The following is a 22,789-nucleotide window of genomic DNA, read 5'->3' as shown; positions in this document are numbered from 1 at the left end:
AGAAAATGCTTGAGCGAGGGGGAGGGAACTGAGATGCAGGCACAGTGCTGGGCTCTTTGGTTCTCACCCAGGCCTCTCACAGTCACATTGCCCCTACAGTTGTTTTGAGTATTTCCTTAGGTCCCCTCATTATCTGCATTTGACAGATGACAACTGTGGGGCTCCAGGAAGTCAGGAAACCCTCCTGTGATTCTTTTTCTCTTCCAGTAGAAACTAGTTGTCACCCCAGCCTTCAAAGACCAACTCAGCCTGGCCCCTGTTACCCCGGCCCTGTGCCCGCCAGCCTCCCTCAGGCGACTGTTCCTCCAACATGCACCTCTTCCCCCAGCCAGGTTGTCCCTGCCCCTGGAACACCCTTCCCTGATATCCGCCAGTCAACTCCTTCATCTCATCATGGTTTTGCTTATCCGTAGCGTTCTTACTGGAGACTTGCCTTGTCCAATCTATTTTAATATTGCAACACCTCCCTCCGCCTTGCACCACATTTCAGTCCCCTTCTGCTGCGCTCCTTTCCCACAGTGCTTCTCAACTTCTAAAATTCTGTGTGATCTACTCCTTTATGTTTCTTTTTATTGCCTTTGCCTCCCCGCACACCCCAACTGGGGTATCAGCCGTAAGAGCAGGCAGTCTTGTCTGTTGTGTTTCCAGGTTTATCCAAGCCTCTAGAGGGCTGCCTGGCTCATAGTAGATGATCAATAAATCTGTGTTGAATGAACAAAGGGTCTTTCCCAGGATCTCAGAACCATGTTGCCCTGGAGCCGGGGCTCAGCAGGCTGTGGAGTTCAGGAGGGTTAGGGCGAGGTGAAGCGAGGGAGGTTGACGCAGCTCGGACGCGGAATGTCCTGTTTACAAGTTTGAGCTTTATCTGTCATACCATCTTATGTGGATTCTGGACAGTCTGAATGTACAAACTGGGACATGGGGACCCAGTGGCAAAATTGGGATTGACTTTCTGTGCATTGAATTTTCCACCAGCCTACGCTTTCTCCTTAGACGTGGCAAGAATTCTGCCCAGAGGCCTTTTATTCCCGAAATCATCCCTTGCTCTAGAAAGACATCGTGTATTTTGTTAATGCAGGTGTTTAGCACACGTGAGTGGACTGCCCCACCTCACCCACCCTGCCACAACTGGAGTGTTGTTCACTCTAAAGCGTCAGAAAATATCTAATAAAAAATACACGTGTTGCAGTTTCAGAAAAATATATCTTTCCTAATGGCACGCTTTCTTTCCTCTCTTTCCTCTCTTCTGTGCCAGATGTTTTCAATGCATCTCTCCTGTTTATTCAGGCAGAGCTTAAAATTAAAAAAAACAACACCAACTTCATCAAAGTGATGAAGGAATAACAATTCTGTCCATTGTTATTTAAGATAATATTTTTGAGGCTCCAGTTGAGGTGAAAAGATTGATATGAGGTTTGTTTTCCTCCATCATGTTTACCTTGCTGCATTATTTTGGGTCTGTTCATGGGATTCTGGGCAGATGCCATTGATGTAATTGTTATTTTTTTAAGTATTTAATAGATCCAAAGACATAGAAGCATGGAACAGACTGACGGACCCTAAAGGGAAGCCAGGGGTGGGTGGGTGTGTGGGACGAGATTAACCAAAGAATTTATATGCATATATATGCATAATCCATGGACAGACAAGTAGTGTGGTGAAGGCCTGGGGTGGGTGAGGGGTAGAAGGGGTCAAGGGGAGAAAAGGGGACATCTGTAATACTTTCAACAGAAGAGATAAATTAAAAAAAAGTTGCCTGTGAATTTTAATGTACATCTATACATAACTGATTTTTTTTTTTTTTTAATTTTAGAGAGAGAGGAAGGGAGAGGGAGAGATAGAGAGAAACATCCATCTGTTGCCTCCTGTATATGCCCCAACCGGGGATCAAACCCACAACCCAGGCAAGTGCCCTGACTGGGAATTGAACCCTAACTTTTCAGTGCACAGCCAACTGAACCACACCAGCCAGGACCATAACTGCTTCCTTTTATGAGTAAAAGTTGTGGGTGGTGGTGGACATGTGTTTTGATTTTAAATAATTTATATTTTTAAAGTATGCAAGCTGTAATTTGCTTCAAAGAGAATTCAGATAGTAGCCAAAATACCCATAAAAGAAAACTGTCCTTCAGAAATGCCACTGGATCTCAAGCTAGTTATAAAATTAGCACCTGAGAATCATTTCTGTCAGAGAGGATGTAAGATGGATTTTGAAGAGCCATCCATGTAGAAGATGCTGGAATCACAGGCATTATCCTTAACACCTCCCTCTCCTTTACCCTTGCCCCCCTTTACCATATCCAGTCATCACTGAAAATGTCAGTTTTACTTCTAAATAGTCTCAGTTCCATTTATTTCTCCACCACATTTCAGTCCAGGACACAGTCCAGTCTTGCTTGCATGGCCAAAGCTGTCTCCTTCTAGTCCCAGTGTATTCTAATCTTTTTGAAGCCCAGATCATCATTTTTCCAAAGCCCAAATCTGATAATGACCTGCCTCCTCACCCCACTGCAGCTCACTACACACAGGCAGCCCTTAAATGGCTTTCTATCACTCTTAGGCTAATGCCTGGATTCCCTAATGTGGCTTAAAAGACCTGCAAGGGCTGGTTCCTGCTTGTATCTCTAATTGCAAATCTTCCCTCCCTTCTTCTCTTTCCCCATTCTCTGTACACCAGCCACACCAGTCACCTTTTAGACGCTTTTACTTACCATGCTACTCTTACCACAGGGCCTTTGCACATTCTCTCCCCTCTGCCTAAAACATTCTTCCTTCTTTTGGGGGAGGAGGGGCACTTCTTATCCTTCAGACCCCAGCTTCTACATCCCTCACTCAGAGAAGCCTTCCTGGAATGCTCTCTGGGTCCAATCCCCCTCTTGCAGTCAGTATTGGCCTTATTTTCTTTTCCTGTATAGTACCATCAAGGACAGTGCTGTCTTTCATGCTTTGATGATTTGATTAAAATCTCTCTCACTGAACTGCAGGCTCACAGGGGCAGAGACTGTATCTGTTTTCTTGTTTATCACAAGAGGAAAGTAGTGTGTAGCACAAAGTAGGAGCTCAGGAATATTGGTTGAGGATTGTAGATGGGTGGATAAATGGCTTCTTGAAGTATCCATTTTTGTACCAGTTAGAACAGAGCACAGGTTGATTTTCAAGATGTCGGAGGCTCAGCAAGGACTAAAACAACAGATGGAGGAAGAGATCTTCCATTCCTCAGAGAAAAGGGGGCAGATGCGTCCCTCCTGACATAGATGCCCAGTGACCCACATCACCACGAAGGGCCATTTTTCTCTCTAGCTTTTCCTGAGCTCCAGCTCTGCTGGCAGCAAGCCCAGCAGGCTCCCCTCAGCACGCCACTCTCAGTTCCACCTAGTCCATTCTCACTCCCTGTCAGGAAAACATACCTATGCCTCAAACCCTAGAAATTAAAGGAGAAGTTTTGAGTCTTAGGACAAGAGTTTCAGTGTAATTCGCCATCCCTTATTTGGCTGGACAAACATTTTCCGCACACTAGGAAAGTACTAAAATAGTTTCGAGCTGGGCTGAGGAGTCTGATTTCCTGAGCATCCCAGCTTAGGCACCTGTGTGATCTTGGGAGAATTACCTAAAGTTTCTAAGTCTCAGATTCCTTATCTATAAAATGGTGATAATATCAGTACCTACTGCATGGTATTGTTCAGTAGTAATATAGCGCAAGCCACATATATCATTTAAATGTTGCAGTAACTATTTAAAAAAAATGAAACAAGAGAAATTAATTTTAATAATATACTTTATTTAATCCAGTATATCTAACGCATTACCATTCAACATGTAATCAATAATAAAAAAACTATTAATGAGATATTTTACATTCTTTTTATTCGTATTCAGACATTAGCGCATCTCAGTTTGAACTATCCACACTGTAGAGGCCCAGCAGCCAGTGGCTCCTGTATTAGGCAGTGCTGTTTTAGCTAATTCGTAAAAAACACAGTACCTAGTTCCTACTTACATTAAAAAGTGTTGGCAAAATTATTTCCAAACATCAACAATTGGGTGGACAAACGTTTGTGCCGCGTGTTTGCATACACGGCCGAGTGGGAAGCGCGTCAGGCCTGCTCTTCGGTTTGGAAGGCGTAAGGAGCTGCCTGTAAGTGTTCTCAGCTGTTCGCTGTAAGCTGGCCTCTTGGTTTCCTAATGAGGTCAGCTCGTTGGTTTATGGTCTTGGAGAGGTGGGAAGGGGGACTCGGTGTGCCTCGAGTGCTGCGTGCCTGTCTCTGTTTTTTGGCTCCTCTCTGTTTAATTATTTGGAGCTGGAACAACTTGATTCTAAAACAAAACATATGGTCTGAGAGGAATCGGGGGACATTCGCTAGTGATGTAGCACTGAAGGTATGTGCGTGTTGAGGCCCCGGCCCTGCGCCACTCGCTTGCTGAGGTATCGAGTGCTTTCCTTGACTTTAAATCCAGTGTTCTTCCTCCAAGTTCTTGAACCCTTGTTTGGAAAGTCACAGTGAAAGTAGGAATTATTGGAGCAAGGTGATGAAGGGATGATCTGTGAGTCGTCTTTAAATCCCAATTTTTCTCTCTCCTTTTTGTGGGAAACTGTTGGTTTCCTATCCATTTATATGGTTCGTGAAAGAAAAAGGGTTTTCAAAGTGGCAAGAAGAGAGAGGAGAACTTTATACAGAGAGGAGAAAGTTGACCCTCCGTGGAACTTCTCTGTTTTCTACTTCCTTCCATTGCTGACCCCAGCGCGGGGCACTTCTGATCTTCAGCCAGTTCCCATGTGAAGGCAAGGTTTTCATCTTTTTCTACCCCAGCTTCCCTTTGCTTCCCGAAGAGGGAGTATATGATGACCTGTTCTTATTCCATGGGATTCTAACCTGAATGCCTCACTTTCTGTTCCATGGGGAAAGTGGGAATTTATCAAGGCTCGTAATAACTCGTCCTTCGATGTTACACGTCTCTGGGTTCAGATCTCTGCTGTTCCATGTAGAAGCTGCGTGCCTCTTTGAGCCTCTTTTTTTCTCTTCTGTAACCTGTGCCTATATTTCAAAATAAACCTGTTGTGATGCGTCAGAGAGACACTGCATACAAAGCGCAGTGGCTGGTGAGCCATAAAGGGAAATAAATGATGGTGATTCGGCAGGACCCTCAGAAGTGACACGTCCACCCTCTTCAGCAGCAAGAGGGACAGCTGACTACAGTGTCCTCTGCCACAGCATCCCACCCCCTTGTAGTGACACTGTGATTAAATGCTGCATCCGGGAGATGTGAACATTTGTCCACAGAGGGCCTTAGCATTGGAAAGTCAGGCATTTCACTGGGATGAGTTTGATGTCATGCATGTAGATCAAGCGCTCAGTGATTTCTAGGTCTAATGGGCCCCTGTGTGTACACCTGTCACCTGTTACCCTGTTGCCTCAGACCTAGAAATATGAGAGAGAGAGAAACACGCTGAGCTACTTTATTTGTACCCCAGAGTCCCGAGTGCCTTTTGGGAGGCTGGTACCTTTGATGTTTTGGGTCAGAAGCCTAAAGTGAAATAGCACTCGGACCAGGGCAGTAGACAGGTGACCATAGTTTTTCTGTCGGGATGTTGAAAACAAAAAATCATTCTAAACGTTTTTCAAACATCTAAGAGCAAAAGCAGGAAGAAAGAGGTCTTTGGTTTTTGCCAAACCAAAGGCACGCTGAAGCTCTACTGTCCAGCTCAGAATGTATCGCGTACTCTTACTGCTGTGTCTGATCGGGAGATTTGGGAAGTTCTGCTTTTAAAAACAGCTCCACACTTTCCGGGTGGTCAGTTGTTTGTGTGTTTTCGGTTCCTCTTCCCTCTGCTCCCGCTGTTCGCCCAGACCCTGTCGGATTTGTTAGCTGATGACGACAAAGTTTCACTCCCCCGGGCGAGCGGTGAAGACCTCGCCAGGTGGACAGTTCTCAGGTTTCCCTGAAACTGAAAAGAATGACCACCCTCACTGTCATTTCCCCTGAGCACCCCTCTCCATGGACAGCTTTCCCGACGTTTAACTTAATCAAGATGTTCGTAAAATAAACAGTGCACCGCTGCCATCAGGCCGCATCTGCTCAGCCTGCCCAGTTTTTTCACTTCAGTGTTTAGAAAGGCAATTCTGAGTTGCTAATGAAGGTGAGGAATGAGTCTTTCCTCCTGGCCAGCTACACGCAGTTCTGATCACTGAGCGCTTAGTGGGTAGACGGCGCTGTACAGTATGTCATCAAACCTGTGACACTCTAAGCCACACTGTTATTTTTGGTACAATCAAGGGAAAAAAGCTATGAGGTATCATTGATTTTTAAGACACATCCCCAGTTCAGAGATACTGAGATATGGGGTGGGAGATGGGCATCTTAGAACAGATGGAATACAGCGAGGACTAATTAAAATGGGGAGTCCTGCCCGGCCGGGCGTGGCTCAGCGGTTGAGCGTCAACCTAGGATCCAGGCGATCGGGGTTCGATTCCCGGTCAGGGCACATGCCCGGGCTGCAGGCTGGATCCCTAGTTGGGGCCGTGCAGGAGGCAGCAGATCAATGACTCTCTCATTACTGATGTTTCTGTCTCTCTCCCTCTCCCTTCCTCTCTCTGAAATCAATAAAGATATATTTAAAATAAAAAAGAAAAAAAAAAGAAAAGTCCTGCCCTGGCCTAGAGGCTCAGTTGGTTGGAGCGTTGCCCCGTATACCAAAAGGTGGCCGGTTCTATTTTCGGTCAGGGCACATACCTGGATTGCAGGTTTGATCCCTGGGGCATGTATAGGAGACAACCTTTTTTTTTTTTTTTTTTTGAGAACATTTAAGTTCTACTCTTTCAGCAAGTTTCAATGATACAATACATTGTTATCAAGTGTAGTCACCACTCATACATTAGATTCTCAGATCATATTCATCTTTTAACTGAAAGTTTGTACCCTTTTAACAACCTCTCCCTAGTTCCCGTTTCTGTGAGTTTTACTTACTCATTTTTGGATTCCACATATAACTGATACCATGTAGTATTTATCTTCTCTGTCTAGCTTATTTTATTTAGCATAATGTCCTTCAGATTTATCCATGTTGTCACAAATAGCAGGATTTCCTCCTTTTTAAAGGCTGAATAATATTCCATTGCATATATACATCCACTTTTTTTTTTTTTTACCCAACCCTTTTTGATGCTGTAATAACTTTAGTAAAGGGTATTCTGGTTTTCCTTTTGTTCTTTGTTTTTCTGTTAAAGACTATTACTCAGATTTTAGAGAAAACTATTCTCAGCCAGGTAAAGTGGCAAAAGAATCGATTGAAAATTTTCTAATTTATATTAATAAAAACATGATGTTTACCCTTATATTTACACTGCTTTCTCTCTTTCTTTCAGTTTTTGGGAATAGCATTTCTTGGAATTGGACTGTGGGCGTGGAATGAAAAAGTAAGTCTAATATCATGAAAATGCGTGCATCTGGGTTGTTAGAGGCTGCACATTGTACTATATGTTATATATGTTAGTTTTATATACATATATATATATATATATATATATATATATATATATATATTCCCTTTTGGAAACTGCAGAGTATAAACAAATATGGTTTGGGTGGCTGGGTGAAAAGGTGAAGAGATTAAGTTGAAAACACACAAAAGTCTCCTAGACACAGACAGCAGGAGGGTGATTACCAGAGTGGAGTTGGGGGGTGGGAGGAGGCAGAAGAGGGTAAGGGGGGGTGATGGTGATGGAAGGACCCTTGACTTTGGGTGGTGAACACACAATACAATATATAGATGATGTATTGTAGGATTATATACCTCAAATCTATATAATTTTATTAACCAGTGTCACCCCAATACATTCAATAAAAACAACAATAAAACAACAAACAAACAAATATGGTTCTTCAAGGAAAGTGTTTTTGCAAGATAATGGCTTATTTCTCAGACTCTTCAGGAATGGAGCCTAAACTGATCACTGTATAAAATAATTACAGAAGTAACAAGACACTTGCACAACAAAGACTGTGTATTGGAATTTTATCAGAAAGCCAAGAGATACGTGTTCCCGTGGAACGTTTCTTCATCCTGGCACAAGAATTTCAATAATGCTCATAAATATCACTAAACCACCTGCAGCCTTCTTTCTCATTTATTTTCTAACCTTTGGGAAGATTACTTGAGCCATAGAGATGATTTTGTGTGTGTGTGTGTGTGTGTGTGTGTGTGTTATGTGATAAGCTGTTAGCATGTTCTGTGAAGGAAGCTGGATATAATTTGTGTTTGAATATTAGATAAACTTATCATTAATGCAGAAGAATGTGAATACCAGTCTGCTGATTGAAAGCATTCAGGAATATTCATAATTTATGATCACGTGCAGTATAGTAAAAGGGAAAATCTGGAAACAGAGCGTAGCGTGTTGTAGGCTACCATGAGGATCAGGGTCGGGCAGTTTATGCTTTTAGCAACACACTCATGACTCCACTGCCCAGTTCACTCCTCCACTTTCCTCCCCGTCTGCACCTTTTAATTTTTCCTGTATAACTCTCCTTCCTGAGGCCAAGCACTGGAATTCAAAACTGAATACAAGCTCTTTTCTTCTGCTGTCTTTGGAAGTGAAAGCGTTGGCAGTGTTTTATCTGTCCTGGTATTTGGCTACCCTGTAAAGCTTTATCATCTCCCACCTTGTAAGAATGAGGGAGTGGAGGGATTGGTTAGAAGTTGTAAACTAAGAGGTTAGCTTAAATTTTCCCAGAAGATTGTTCTCTTATCTCTTTGGTATTTCACCCTTTGAGCTTGACCAGGGCCTGAGGCCAAGAGTTTCTTTGAAGTGCTATACGTGTTAAGAAGGGAGAGAAAAACGAGGAAAGTCCAGTAAACAAAAGCCCCTCAGATGCCAGTAGGAATTTCCTCAACTAAAACAACGTTCAGATATACTGAGTCAAATAAAACTCAAATAAGTCCTGAGTTTTGAAAGGAAAGACCCTCTGTTTATTTACAAAATACTTCTGCAGAATGTAAAATGTTTTACGGAAAATGGCGATTATATATGAAGGGAGACAAATTAAGTTCCCCAAACAGAGATAATTTTATCTCTGGGAACTTTTATGTTGAACACTGGTCTTTTCTTGGATTATGACTAGCTTCTGCCCCAATCCCTTTATAAGCTTGGGGATCTGTATTGGTGGAATCTCAGAAATTCCCCTTTCAGAAGCCCTCTGGTGGGTGCAGTGCTGGATCACACAGCTTTTTATTCCTCTCCTTTAATAAGAGTCCATTTCCATCTGCTTTGGAAAAAGATGCTGGAAGGCGTTAAATGAGCTAATTGTCTATTCTAGCAATAAACAGACAATTGGTTGTTTTGAAGGTTTTCTCTCTCTTTGGGAAATATAATTATCTTCTTGTTTCATCCGTTGCACCAAATGTCTCTTCTCTGATAAAAATCACAAAATTCCAAAACTGGCAAATATCAGAGCAAGGGGTTGATGTGGTCTTTATGGAGGGATGAAATATCAGTCCCTTCTTTGCTTGGGCCACTGCCAGTAAATGGAAAGTTTCTCTGGAGAGCTGAAGTTGCTTGGCCAAGGTCACCCAGCTACTGTGTCGCTGACCTCTGCGTGCTGGGACCAGATGGAGGTGGTGAGGGTAGAGGGCTTACAGCTACCCAACGTGGTGTGCACTGCTCACGTGGGCCCTGGACCTGGGGTGTGGCTGTGAGTGATGCAGGGTCCTTGCCCCCGTGGAGCTTGCATTCTAGTGGGGGTGCTGACAATAAGCAGTTAACTAGCCAAGTATATGTATTCAAGTATATGTGTTCAGGTACTAGTAAGTGCTGCTGAGAAACATAAGGTGTAGGGTTAGGGTAAGGGCTAGAGAGTGGTGACGGAAGAGGTCTCTTTTTTTTGTTTGTTTCAAGCATGTTTTTATTGATTTCAGAGAGAGGAAGAGAGAGGGAGAGAGAAACATCAATGATGAGAGTCATTGATTGGCTGCCTCCTGTATGGCCCCTGCTGGGGATCGAGCCTGCAACCTGGGCATGTGCCCTGACCCGGAAGCGAACCCTGACCTCCTGGTTCATGGGTCAGTGTTCAACCACTGAGCCACGCTGGCTAGGCAAGAGGTCTCTGTTTGATAGAGTAGTTGGGAATGGCTTCCTGAGCAGGTGACACTGGAGCAGAGACCTGGATGAAGTAGGAGGGATTTGCAGAGGTCTGGGGGAATAACATTCTGGGCAGAGGGAATAGCAAGTGTGGTGGCCCAGAGTCAGAGACTTGGTGGTTCCTGTGAACAGGAGGAAGGCCAGTAGGACTGGAAGGGAGAGAACAGGGCAAGAGGAATAGGGGATGTGGGAAGAGAGGCAGGCAGAGGCCTGAGCAGTCAGAGTTCTACAGAAGTTTGGGTGAGAGGAAGTCACCAGGGCATGTTGACAAGGGAGTGTCCTAAAGTGGCTTTTATTTTAAGATTGCTCTGCTTGCTGTATGGAAAAATAGCACAGCTTTGAGGCTGAACAGACCTGAGTTCAAACACTGGCTTCTCCATTTACCGTCTGTGTGACTTTGGGCAACTGTGTTAACTTCTCTGAGATCCCCTTTCCTTGTTTGTGCAATGAGGACACTAATGTCACCCCATAGGATTGTTGTGAAGATTAAATGAGATTGCCTCCAAGACAGTGCCTGCTATGTATAAAGTAAATGCTTCTTGGAGACATGGCTCCCTCCCCTGGACACATGACCATAGTATGTCCACTCCTACATGGGGGCTGGGGCAGAATGGGAGCTTGGGAAGCTGCTTCAGATTTTAGGAGAGTTCCAGGCTCTGATTCGTGGACCAGAGAATTGGTTTGGTTTTGGGGCCCCTTAAGGAGGATATAATGTGCATTGATCACCTTGGTTACTGAAAAGGCTGCTCTGTCAAAGACGTTTGGGTTAACTTCTAAGCGGGACCAGGCCTCTCACAGGATGACTTTGGAGGTGAACCTCAGCCGGCCAGGGGTGGCGGGTGGCATGCACCCGTGGGCAGTGACTTCAGCCCATGAGTCAGTAAGTCATTCCCCCCAACAGAGAGATGCAGGGACATTTACTTGCAAGGAGGCCTGGAGGGCAAGTCTCTGAACTAGGTCACAGCTGGAAGGGTCAGATTTAATACACATTTTTATGTGGACTACAGAAACATTAGAGGCAAAAGTTATTATGCCTCGTACTTAATACCAGGCTGAATTTTAAACCTAGGGCTAATATTACATTGACTGTTATACATAGTAATTAAATAAGTAATTTCTAAATTCCACATTGATGGTGAAGATGCAGAGGATGACTATCTCTGGAGAAAACTGGTTTACATGCAGTGTTGCAGAAATAACAGGATCTGCTGTTTTAGAAGGAACATGAACAATTATGTAGCATGACTTGCAGTTGTACAGCAGGCCTGGTGGCATATGTCCAGGATCAGCTCATTCATTCAAATAATATTTATTGAGCACACAGCGTGGGACAAGGCTCGTGTTGGACTCTGGGGATGTAATTCCTCAGGAAATTCCCAGTCTAGGAAGTGCGTACATAGATATGTAAAATGTATGCACACATAAGTGCTAATTTGAAGTGTATGTAAGTTTAACAATTCCTCCAGCAAAGTACTCACTACTTCTGTCTCTTTGGGTTACTCTTACTGTTGAAAAGACCTTCCTTGCACCAAAGAAGAATCATGTCCTAGTAGTTTTCACTCGTTGGTTGTGGATCTACCCTATTGGATCCCACCAAATACGCCCTTCTCCATGTTGACCCTTGAGGTGTTCAGGGTGGAGTCCTGATTTCTTCTGAGTTTCTCGGCTAAACATCTGCTTCTTTTTGAGTGGAGTCCCTTCAGCATCTTGGTCATGATCCTCTGACCTTGGTCTCGTGTGTCCTCTATACCACTGAGAGGGTGCTTTAGGGGACATAGAGCATCTCCCCTCATCTGCTGTTCATGCCGATTGACATCACACTGTTGATCGCTGAGAGTTCAAGTTGATCTCAGATCCAGCTGGGTTTACCCTCCCCAGAGTTAAATCCAGGGTTCCACAGTTACCCAGCTTTCACCCAGCACATTCCCCATTCCACTCAGCTTGGTTGTAGCTGTACATTTTGACCAACCCGCTCCCTCAATTCCTCCGTCTGCTCAGCCTTCCTTTAGCTCCTTGCCCCAGCACCTCCTGGGGAAATCCTGATTCAGTAGGTCTGTGTGCACATGTGATGCTTTATTTTCACAAGCCTCTTAGATTTTCCTGATTGGAGTCTAGTGTAGTTTTCACTGATCAAAGCCACTGCTATGTTGAGCAGGCCAAGGACAGAGCCCGATGACATGTCACTAGAAATTTCCTTTGGGGTTGACACTCATTCGCTTATGTGTGCCCTTGGGTGTCATCAGTCAAGCAGTTTCTAATCCATCTACTTGTCATTACATCAGATTGTATTTCTGCATCTTGTCTCTATAGATAGACTATAGCCTTCACTTTATCTCTGATTAACTAGCCTAAGGACTTAGTTGAACCTGCCACTTCTTATTGAATCCATCTGGGTCATGGAGCACATCATTTTCTCATCCAGGTACTCAGAAACCCTTACCAGTAAAGCAAGGACTAAGGCATGCTTTATCATTCCTCCCTTCTAGAAACACTTTCCTCACTTGGGTTCCAAGATCTCCCACACTCCTGGCTGTCCTGCCTCACAGGCAGTGCCTTCTCACACTTCTTTGCTAATTCCAGCTCACCTCTCTGACCTCTAAATTTTGCAGCGCCCCAGGCTGGGTCCTGGGACCTCTTCTCCATCTTTACTCATGCTCTTGGTGGTCTCATCCAGGCTTGGGCTTTAAATGCCATCTAACACTGATGACTTCCAAATTTAGATCTTTGGTCCCGACCTCATCTGAACTCCAGACTTGTATAGCCAGTTTGCCTACCTACCATCTCCACTTAAATGCCCAATGGGCTTCTGAAACTTAGCAACCCAAAATAACACTCCTGACACCCCCACCCTCTTCTCTTCCCAATTGCAATAATCAGCAACTCTCTTCTTCCACTTGCTCGGGTGTTTTGACACCTTTCTTTTCTTTTATACCATGTTCAGTCTGCCAGCAAGTACTGTCAGCTCTCATATTGAGAATCTGATTTCTTCTCACCATCTCTACTGTTACACTCTGGTCTAAGCTGCCACCACATCTTGCCTGCATTGCTCTTACACCCCCACTCCTACCCCAGGCCCATCTCTATGCAGCAGCCGGAGTGGTCCTTTTGAAATGAAAGGCAGATTCTGTCGCTTCTCCACTCCCAACTCTCCAATGAACTTATCATCTCACTCAAAGCAGCACATGGTGCCCCATTACTTCTTGGACCTTATTTCCCATACTGTGCCCTCCTGTGCTGCACTACTCACCACCCCAGGGCCTTTGCCCTTGCTCTTCACTATCTGTCATGCTCTCCTCCAGAGATCCACATTTCCATTTTACTTCCTGATCTCGGCTCAAATGTCACCTTTGTCCATAGGCCTTCTGGCTTATTTAAAGTAGTCACTCTCGCCCCACTCTGGGCCTTTCTTCCTCCCTTCACTTTGTTTCTCCCTTTGTGCTCTCATAGGACATACCACTTATGTGCTAACAGGTTTATTGCTGCCTTTCCCAATTAAAAAGTCAGCTCTGTGAGGGTGGAAGCCTTTGTTTACTTCTGTACTCCAGTACCTAGAATATTAACTGGCACATAGTTGGTGTTCAGAAAATATTGCTTGTGAAAGAATGAATGAGCAAATGAATGATGAAAGCCTTCTTTTAAACCCTGGATATTTTGTGGCCTGTATGGCTCATTTATAGAAGTCAGTAGCTGCCTCAGATCCCCAGTAAGCACACTACATTAATAGCATAAAAGGAAGTAAAATTATGTGTGGTTTCTGATGTGTGATTTGATAGTGGTACAGTGGTAGGAACAACAAATCCACTAATTCCGGATGTCAGGAAAGAACCATTTATTTCTGGCAGAAAAATGAGAATCTTTGTGTGATTGTCTCAATTTGTGGAAAAGTTAGGGGTACCCTCTTTTCCATTTTGTTTCACATTTATGCTTATAACTTAATTTTTAGGTGGAGGCAAGAGGCAGAGTGATATACCACTGACACATTGCAAGTGAGGTGCTGCCTGCAGAGGTGCTGAGGGTGAGGGGCCACTCAGCTTTTCAGAGCAGGAGGAGTTCCTGTCACTGGTTTTCAATGTGAGTTAGGGTTCCATTGCTCCTCCTGTGCCCTCCCCTACACACACACACCCAGCCCCCCTCTCCCCCCTATAAGCCCACCTGGTGTAACCCAGCCTGACTTGTCTGGCCTGAAAACTCCTTGAGGGCAGGAGCCTGTCTTTGCCCTTTTATGCTGTTCTAGCACTGTGCCTCCCACAACAAAGATGTTTGTGACTAAATGACTGAGAATATGCAGGAAAACCTCATACATTGTGAAAGACCACTCAGGAAAAGTAACTCTTCACACGGGGGGTTTCGTTTTCACTTCTGTGATTTCTGCATCCCTAGAATTAAACTTAGAGAAGGGTGACCTGCTATTTCAGAGGGGGGGAAACAGCCCCAGAGAGGTTACCGTGGGAGTCTGGCCCTCTCCCCCAGGCCCCTCTCCAGCCTTCATCTTCCATCCTGATCCCAGTGGGGGGTGGGAGTCGGAAGAGCTGCACCCCCTCTTTGCTCTTCTCCCTGGCTGTCCTGGGGATGCAGGTGACTCTAGGCTTTCCCTCTGACCACTGCCCGTAATTGTCTCACTTTGGAACCTTCCAGTTGCTTCCTGTCAATCGTACAGTAGACTTGCCTTGGAAAAGCTCCCTATTTTCCCAAGAAGGCACCTCAGCGAAGTGAGATTCAGTGACCTGGGCAGTTCCTCGCAGTAGTGGTCAAGTTTCTGCAGCCTGAGGGAGGTGGGAGGTGGAGGTGGTTACCCCGCTAACTTGAACAGAAAAATGTCTGCCTTTGCTCTGAAACTGCTTTAAGGAGACACGTCTGAGATGCTGAAAATACTTCTTTGAAGATTTTATTGACTGAAATGGTGTTTGTCTGCATCTCTCTTCCTCAGTTATCCAAGTAAACCCCTCGAGTTCTCTGTTGTGGCCCCAAATCTAAACACCGAACAGCCTTGCTCAGTACCTGGAAAGCTAGCGGATGACCGGGTGTGTTGTCACCGGTGTGTTCAACAGACACGCGAAATATGTTGAGAATTTAAATTTTCTCTATTAGTATGTCCCTCAAAACTTGACTCAGAGGGTTTTCTCAGGAATGAAAATCAGTTGGGGTCAAAAGTTTAGCAACTTTGTTCACTCTCCGATTCCACAGTCTAGTTCTTCGTTTTGAGGCACAAGTCCAGACCCAGTTACTACACAGGGCTGGATAATAAATTAAAACTACAAACCTAACTTTGGGTTAAAACGTCCCTTGCCCGGCTCCATCTGCCTTGGGCCCCTGAAGAGGGGAGCAGGGCGAGGCCCCCCTTCCCTGCTTCCTCCTGTCGCCCCTCCCCCCCACACCAGCTGCTCCTCTGCCCACTTCCTTTCAGGGCAGAGGGGGGTAGGGCTTTGCCATCTGGGCCTGGCAGATGGTAGAGGGGGTGATGTCTGGTCTTTCTGAAGCTCCTTGCAGTTCCTCTGCCCAGTGGTTGCCTTGAGCCAGGTGGGCATCACTATTCTAGGTGACTGCCTGCCGCCCCTGCTCCCATCCGGCCAGTGCTCCTCTGAGCTCTGCCTCCGAGGTCTCGTCTCACCCCAGGCTGCCTCCCCAGTGCTGCCCCTGTGTTTTCTTGGACACATTTGTTTCCCACCAGAACAGCCCTCACCTGCCCTGGCGCCCTCCTCTCCCTCGAGTTCCAGGGCAGGATCAGACCTAAAGCCCACAGGCTCCTTTCTGGGAAGACGCGGGTCCCGATCACCATCTCAGAGCTCCCCCAGTCCCCTTGGAAATCCTCACTGGGTTTAAGGTAAAAAGAAGCTGCTCCCACCGGGCAGTGGCGTCACAGCTCAGCAACCGCGTTCTCCAGAGGCATCGCAGTTCCCGCCTCAGTCCTCCGACCACCGTTACCCACCCAGTGTTGCTGAGATGTGCGAGAGGAGGGCGTGCTCTGTGCCTGGGGTGGTGGGCGTGTGGGGGGAGGTCTTTGTTTTTCAGACAGTGGTCAGTCTGAGGTAAGGGCTTCATTCTAATATCACCTTACGTGTTGTGATGGAGTAAGAATCCTGCCCACAGCTGCTCTCTCTTCTCAGACAGTGGAGCAGTGTGTTCAAAACCCTGTGCTGGGGTCAGGCAGCCTGGCCTCAAGTCCACCTTACCACTCGCTTACCTGGGTGACCTGGCAGGTTACTCCATCTCTGGGTCTGTTTCCTGCTGTGAATAACAGTCCTACCTGCTAGGTTTATTGTGAAGGTGAAATAATCCCGGGTGCACTGTGCCTGGCATAGCAAGTGTTCAGTAGTGTAACCTGATGTCACTTTCGTTCCTGCTCTCGGCATTGCCAGCCTGGGTGACCGCAGAGCCTACCCACTGCTTCTGGAGCATACACCTGCTGCCCCAGGAATGAGCTTTCCGAATGCATAGACGACCTGGGCCTTCTGCTCAGATGCCTCACATTCAAACCCAGCCCCGCCTGCCAACCTCCTAGTCTCCTCTCACCACTAGTCCCACGTCTGCATAGACCCCTCCGTCGGCCGGGTCCTGTCACTTTGTCTCTGCCCTTGCTGACATGATTTCTGCCCGTATCCCCCTCGGTACCCCCATGACACCCAGAGCAAATACCTCCACCCAGTACTCTCTCGGTTCACTTGTCTTCCTCTAGCCTAGTTGCTGAGGGTGTCACACATCTTCACTGTGAATCCATATGACTAACTCAGTACCTGGAACCTCTCAGGTGATCCCCATGAAAGTATTAGCTCAGTAACTAAGCAAGTTGTGTATCTCAGTGATCACCTGCCACCAGGCAAGACTTTGCTTTTTTCCATTTTAGTTTGGGGAGCACCATGATCAGAGCCTCAATTCCGTATTTCAGTTTGAACTCTGTTCTTAGGGATGTTCCTGGGGTATGATATGTCCATCTCTTCTGTAAATGCAAGTGAGAATCTCTGGAGAGTGGCTGGGAACATGCTAGATTTCTGAGAAGTGACACTTGCGTGTGGCTGAGTTTCCACGTACAGAGGCAGCCACTCGACCCGGGGTGGTGCCAGTGGTTTCCGGCCTGTGAGCGGTACCAGCGATGGAACTTGTGCAGCTGGCCTCCCCAGCAGCTGCTCGACTGCAGCTCTAATGGAGACCTGTAGGGCGACTGCCCCTCCTCTTCTGTTCCTCCCCAAAGGCAGGTTGTAACCACTTATGGTGAGAAAGGATTACTTTTTGTCTCACTGGTGACCCTTTTTGACAGGAGAAAAGGGGAAACCACAAGTCTTTAAAACAGCTGATGTTCCTCTCACCTCACATTTGTGCCAGGCCCTGAGTTACGCTGCATCTGCACCCTTGTACCTCCCTGGACTGCTAGGTTCTAGCGAGCCCCCCTTTTTTCACGCTCCATGTCCTCTCTCTGGGTTCTGCAGCAATTCATCAGTCAGATGGATGTTTGGGGGTTTGCAGAGTGGTTTGCCCTGTAACAGTCTTTGTAGATCTTTGATGAATTTTGAAGGGGCAGGTTTTCCTGCGGTCCCAGTGTGGTCTTCCTGTGGACATTGTCAAAAACCTCACCTCCAGCTCCAGAATCATCCCTCTCTGAGCAGCTCATTTTCTTTAAAATGTCCTATTTTGTCATCCTTTGTCCAGTAGGGAAATGCTTCTTTCCCTCTAGGAAAACTGTTGCCTGAAGCCAGTGGGGTCTGGTTTAGGAGGGGTGGGTGGACCAGGACCTGGGCTCATAAATCTCAGGGGAGTCCATCTGGCCTGGCTTTTGGTGCACATTCCACATGCCTGCCTCTGTCTCTCATCCAGCAGTTGGAAGGAATGTGATTGTCGATGCCAAAGCAGAAGAGTCCCAGACCTGAGGGGTTTATTAATGCTATTTTTGCATTTCTCTTCTATGGGTTGAGAGAAGGAACTGAAGCCTGCTGGGTGATACACAGGGGCCTCTATGTGCTGGTGGTGGGACAAACCACAGACACTCCTGAGGTTTATTGGTTTGAAGCCTTTCTGGAGCTTCGTTTGCCTTTTCATTTCTTCACTTGCATAGAAACTACTTCCAAGAAGAAAAAGCTATACTCAGCACATGCTCCTTTTTCGTAGAACCATGGGGAAGACGCTGCTTAAGTTCCAGAGATCACGGAATGTATGAGGTGCTGGTGAGGAGATGGAGGTCGGAGGGAAGGTGGGCTAATGTTTCATTCTTTGTGAAACATACAGTGTTCATAAAACCATTGAACGAGGGTGTCTCGCAGGGACAGCGACATGGTTCATCGACAGGGAGGTCATTCAGCAGCAGTGACTCCTTCAGCAGTAGCTGGGTCCTCTGCAGTGGCCACGGCTGCCCTTGGGTCAGGGCCACGTGGCTGCTGACTGCTCAGCATGCGCACCATTGTTCCCTGACTTCTTGCTGCCCATTTCTCTCCTTCTGTGTGCTCTTAGCCTCCACCCACTCATGGCTCTGTCTTCTCTTGACTTGTGTGTACTCGTGGATTTTCCCTTCTGCCTTTACTCTTGAGTGTCTGAGTGACTTCCAGTTCCCCAAGAAAGAAGATGGGATTGGCAAGTCAGTTACTGCCATCTCCATTAGGCATGATCACTGGGTGTGGCCAGAGGGTTTTTCTTAGAAATGAGTCAGGCAGGGCAAGCTGGGTTAGACACTCCGCCTACATGCTCCTATAGCAGCTGATGCCTTTCTTCCTCTTGGTCTAATAGAATAGCGAAGGTAATGCAGAGGTGATAAACTATGATTGAGTTGTTGTTGTGTGCCAAGCACTTAGCATAGTGTTTGTATTTACTGGTACTGTTTCTTCCCTCCTCATAATAACCTTATGACAAAATAGGGTACCATTTCGCTGATGTGGAAATTGAGGCGTAGGCAGGTTCGATAACTTGCCCAGGATCACACAGGTTGTAAGTAGTGGAACTGGGATTCAGGACAAGGTGTCTGTATTATAATACCCTGTCTGTCTCTCTGCAGGATACAGTGCTCCCTGCCACACCCCAGAGCAGGCTTGTCTAAGCGGCTGGAATATCAGTCTCCCTTTTGCCATGATGGATGCACATCCACACATTTGTTTGTTGGCTCTCTAAACTTCTGTTATAATAAGATGGCCTTAGACATGTGTCTTATTTCTCTTTAGACACATACTAAGTTCTGAGAGATCTGTCTAGTACCTAATGGATAATGGAAATCTCCTATTCTCACTGGAGGATCACTGTTCAGGGCTCCAAACTGATACGCCAAGAGCTTGTTGTCCAAAAGCCAATTTGTGGAATGGCTAATTTGCTGAAAATATTTGTTTCATTCAGCTCTTAAAATTGACTGGTATTCATTTCACCTTTATAGCGGCACTTTATGTTCTTGTTGATCTGTTTTTACCTCTGATGCCTGCTGCAGCACCAGGTGTAGACGTCAGTGACTGAGGGGCAGAAGAATGTAGATATGGGAGCATATAGTATGGACATGGAGAATTCTTATAAATGCTAGTTTACATCAGTTTTCATTAATATCTTAATGTATCAATAAAGAATATATGTGTAGGAAATACTCCTATATCCTTGAGTCTGTAGTATTTGAACAGATTTTTCTTGTGACCCGCAATCGGTCTCCGCGCTCTCTCTCATTCTTTCCCTTTCTGTCTCTGCCACTACTGTTCAGAATTCCACTCTCATGTCATCCAAAGGAAATGGTGAAAGGAATAAGTACATGTGGCTATTGCTCTTCTTGTCATCCACTTACCTCATTCCAGTTCGATTCAGCTTTGTAGGGTATTTTCAGGCAAAGTCCGTATCCTTGACATCTCTCCCTCCCAGGCCTCTGCCTGCAGGATTCACACGGAGAAAGACAAGAACTTACAGCTGCGATATGAGGGCCAGGCTCTGCGTGCGCACTTCTCGCGTAAGCAGCACTTGTGGGCACAGCAGACAGTAGCCAGATGACATTTTGCATTTATTATTTTTAAATAAATTTGAGTTCTAATAAGTTGGCACCTAAACCCAAGGGCTGAACGTTCAAGTTTACATGGAGAATTGGAGCTTAAGTCACATGTTATGTGTCAGTGGTATGTGACAAAGCACCTAAAAGTTCCATCTGGAATTCATGACATTATTGATGCTGAATTGCTAGAGTCAGCATGAAGGAAAACAGTTTACACTGGCTTCGTGGGTATGTTGACTGGAAGTATCAGCCGGCTGAGTAAAGGAACCACCCCCAATACTTTATTTCAAGCATAAAGTGTGAGCTCCAGTTTTGGTCACATGGGTGTTTGAGTGTGTGTGTGTGCACACGCATACCTATGGAGGTGCATCCATGCAGCACTCAAGTGTAGTTTATTCAGAGCTGCTGCTGTCTTGTGCAGGACTCCCCGGGTGCAAACACAGACCCAGACAGAACCAGCTTGTCCACTCACTGAGCTCATGGTCAGGCCGGGGGTTATAATACTGTCAGGATTTTCCCTCCCTCCCCTAATTCTTTGTTTCTTTGCAGTGCTGGCTTTTTAGTTCTCACTGCAGACTGACTTTTTCCACCTGATGAAACACATACTGCATGTGGCTCCAGAACTTGACATTTTACAGCCTCAGCCTTGAGAGAGGGATGCTTGCTCTAATCCTGGTTTCTGAGGGAGGGCATTCAGGCCGCCTGCTCTCACCGAGGCGCTGGGGTCCTGTGAGAACTGGCAGCTCAGAGGGCCCCTGGAGTGCATTTGGGGGAGAAGGAATTCATGTGGTTCCCTGAAGGAGAGGGTGGTGCCCACAGGTTCCCAGAAGACAAGGTGTCTGCTGGTGTTGTTCTTACACATTCCTGAGGATTTACCACGAATGAATGTCTGTTTTAAATCACTTGGCAGACTTAACTGTAATCTTAGATTTCTTTTTTTCTTCCGGCTTCTTGTCAACTACAGGCTTTAATTATAATTATCCTTTGATAGGCATGTTCTAGCACTTCTTACTCATTTGTCAAATTGAGCTTAACAAAATTACAAAGTCCAGGGAGAGACCCCATCTTGAAGACAACAGAAGGCTCACCTGTCAGCTCCCCTTCATTTTTGTAATCCAATCTTGGTGGCCCGGATTCTGTTCCGCTCCTCCTTGATCTCCCTGTGGAGTGGGAAACGGTAAGACCGCCTGCCCTTCGGTGAGTATTTGGGAGCACTGCACAGGGGGAAGAGTTAAGTCTTCGTCTCCATCTAGGTAAGTGGTCCTAACCACAAGGGCATTGCGCGTTGGCTTCCATACTTTGTGTTTTGCAATTTGAGTTTAGTTCTCAACAGATAAATACTTGGGTATATTCTGAATCCATTAAAAGTAAAGTCCTGATCATTCTATGTTTTGCAGCATGTCATTTCCCACACACTCTCCGTGTCTGTCTCCAGCCCTGTCTTCTGCTGGAATTTAGGGTTAAATGAGTAGAATCTTGCAGTCCAGCTAGGCCCCCCAATGATTATTGTTTCCATGGAAACAGTGGAAGGCTTCGCAATTAAAACTGAACCTGCAGGCTGAGGAGAGTAAAAGTATGAAAATGAGTTTGAGAAGCCAAATTCTCATCCTCCACATGAAACCCATAGAGGACAGGTGATCCCAGAGTCTGCTGCTAGCTGGGATCGGACTTTCTTGCCTTCGGGGCTGGAATGTCTTTGGCGTTTCAGGCACAGGCGTGTTTGTCCGCTTGTTTGGTTTGCCAGGGTTGCCCAGATAACGGTCCTTGTGATTCCCAGAGCTCTGTGTGTGCAGCCGTGGGTCACAGAAGAGTGGGAACAATCTGATCTTTGTGAAGACTTGAGTGTGAATCACAAATTTAAAGCCTATTAAGCCCGGCGGGGCGTGGCTCAGTGGTTGAGCATCAACCTAGGATCCAGGAGATCGTGGTTTGATTCCGGGTCAGGGCACATGCCCGGGTTGCGGGCTCGATCCCTGGTCAGGGGCGTGCAGGAGGCAGCCGATCAGTGACGACTCTCTCATCATTGATGTTTCTATCTTTCTCTCCCTCTCCCTTCCTCTCTCTGAAATCAAAGATATATAAAAAAATAAAAAAATAAAGCCCATTAAAAATGGATGAAATTATAGGATGGCCTTAAAGTTGGAAGGCACCTAGTCCGTAAGTGCCAGTGTCCGCTCCAGCGCGGGAGCCCACCCCGGAGCCCCGCTGACGGAGGTTCGGCGGCGCCCGGAGGGGGCGCCATGCTTCTCGGGCAGCCCCTCTGACCATAGCTGGGGGCGTGCGGTATCAGAAAGGCCTCTTCCTCCTCGGCTGCCTCTCCTTTTTGGTGCCAAGCAAATTGAGTCCACTTCTCCCATAATTGACTTTTAAGACTGTTATCGTGTCCCCCAAAGATCTCTGTTCCCTGGCTCAGGAAGTCTGAAACCCGAAACCTGTGTCTAATGGCTTCTGACCGGAGAGGCTGATATATTTCCAACACTGGATCCTCACCCCTGCCGCTTAGACTTTATGTGCCTTTTCTTAGCATCCTTTGTGCAGATGAAGAACTGGTTACCCTGTTCATGTACCACGTGTACATTATTTGGAGTTCAGAGCTAGGAAATCTTAAGAACAAGATTGCATCAAACCATTGGTCTCTGCAGTCCGGTGAAGGGTGCGGTTGCCTTTTGTGATGTCACCCCAGAAGTTATGAATACACCCTACATTCCTAAGTGCTTTAATA

General features: G+C 46.1%; 1 protein-coding gene across 9 annotated transcripts in view; it reads left to right on the top strand.

Annotated features, from left to right (window-relative positions):
* Positions 1-22,789, top strand: part of TSPAN5 (tetraspanin 5) — a 160,498-nt gene that overhangs the window by 118,915 nt on the left and 18,794 nt on the right. For all 9 annotated transcript variants that reach the window (XR_013998395.1, XR_013998396.1, XR_013998397.1 and 6 more), the window contains exon 2: positions 7,362-7,412. Coding sequence is in view for 3 of the 9 variants with exons in the window: in XM_081131552.1 (XP_080987678.1) it covers positions 7,362-7,412 (51 nt within the window). In the remaining 6 variants the exon portion in view is untranslated. The remainder of the gene's footprint in view (positions 1-7,361; positions 7,413-22,789) is intronic.

The sequence above is a fragment of the Miniopterus schreibersii genome, assembly GCF_964146895.1.
Source record: "Miniopterus schreibersii genome assembly, chromosome: 1".
NCBI classification, from domain to species: Eukaryota; Metazoa; Chordata; class Mammalia; order Chiroptera; family Miniopteridae; genus Miniopterus; species Miniopterus schreibersii.
The sequence above is the reverse complement of the archived record's forward strand: the minus strand, read 5'-3'. Positions and strand labels throughout refer to the sequence as shown.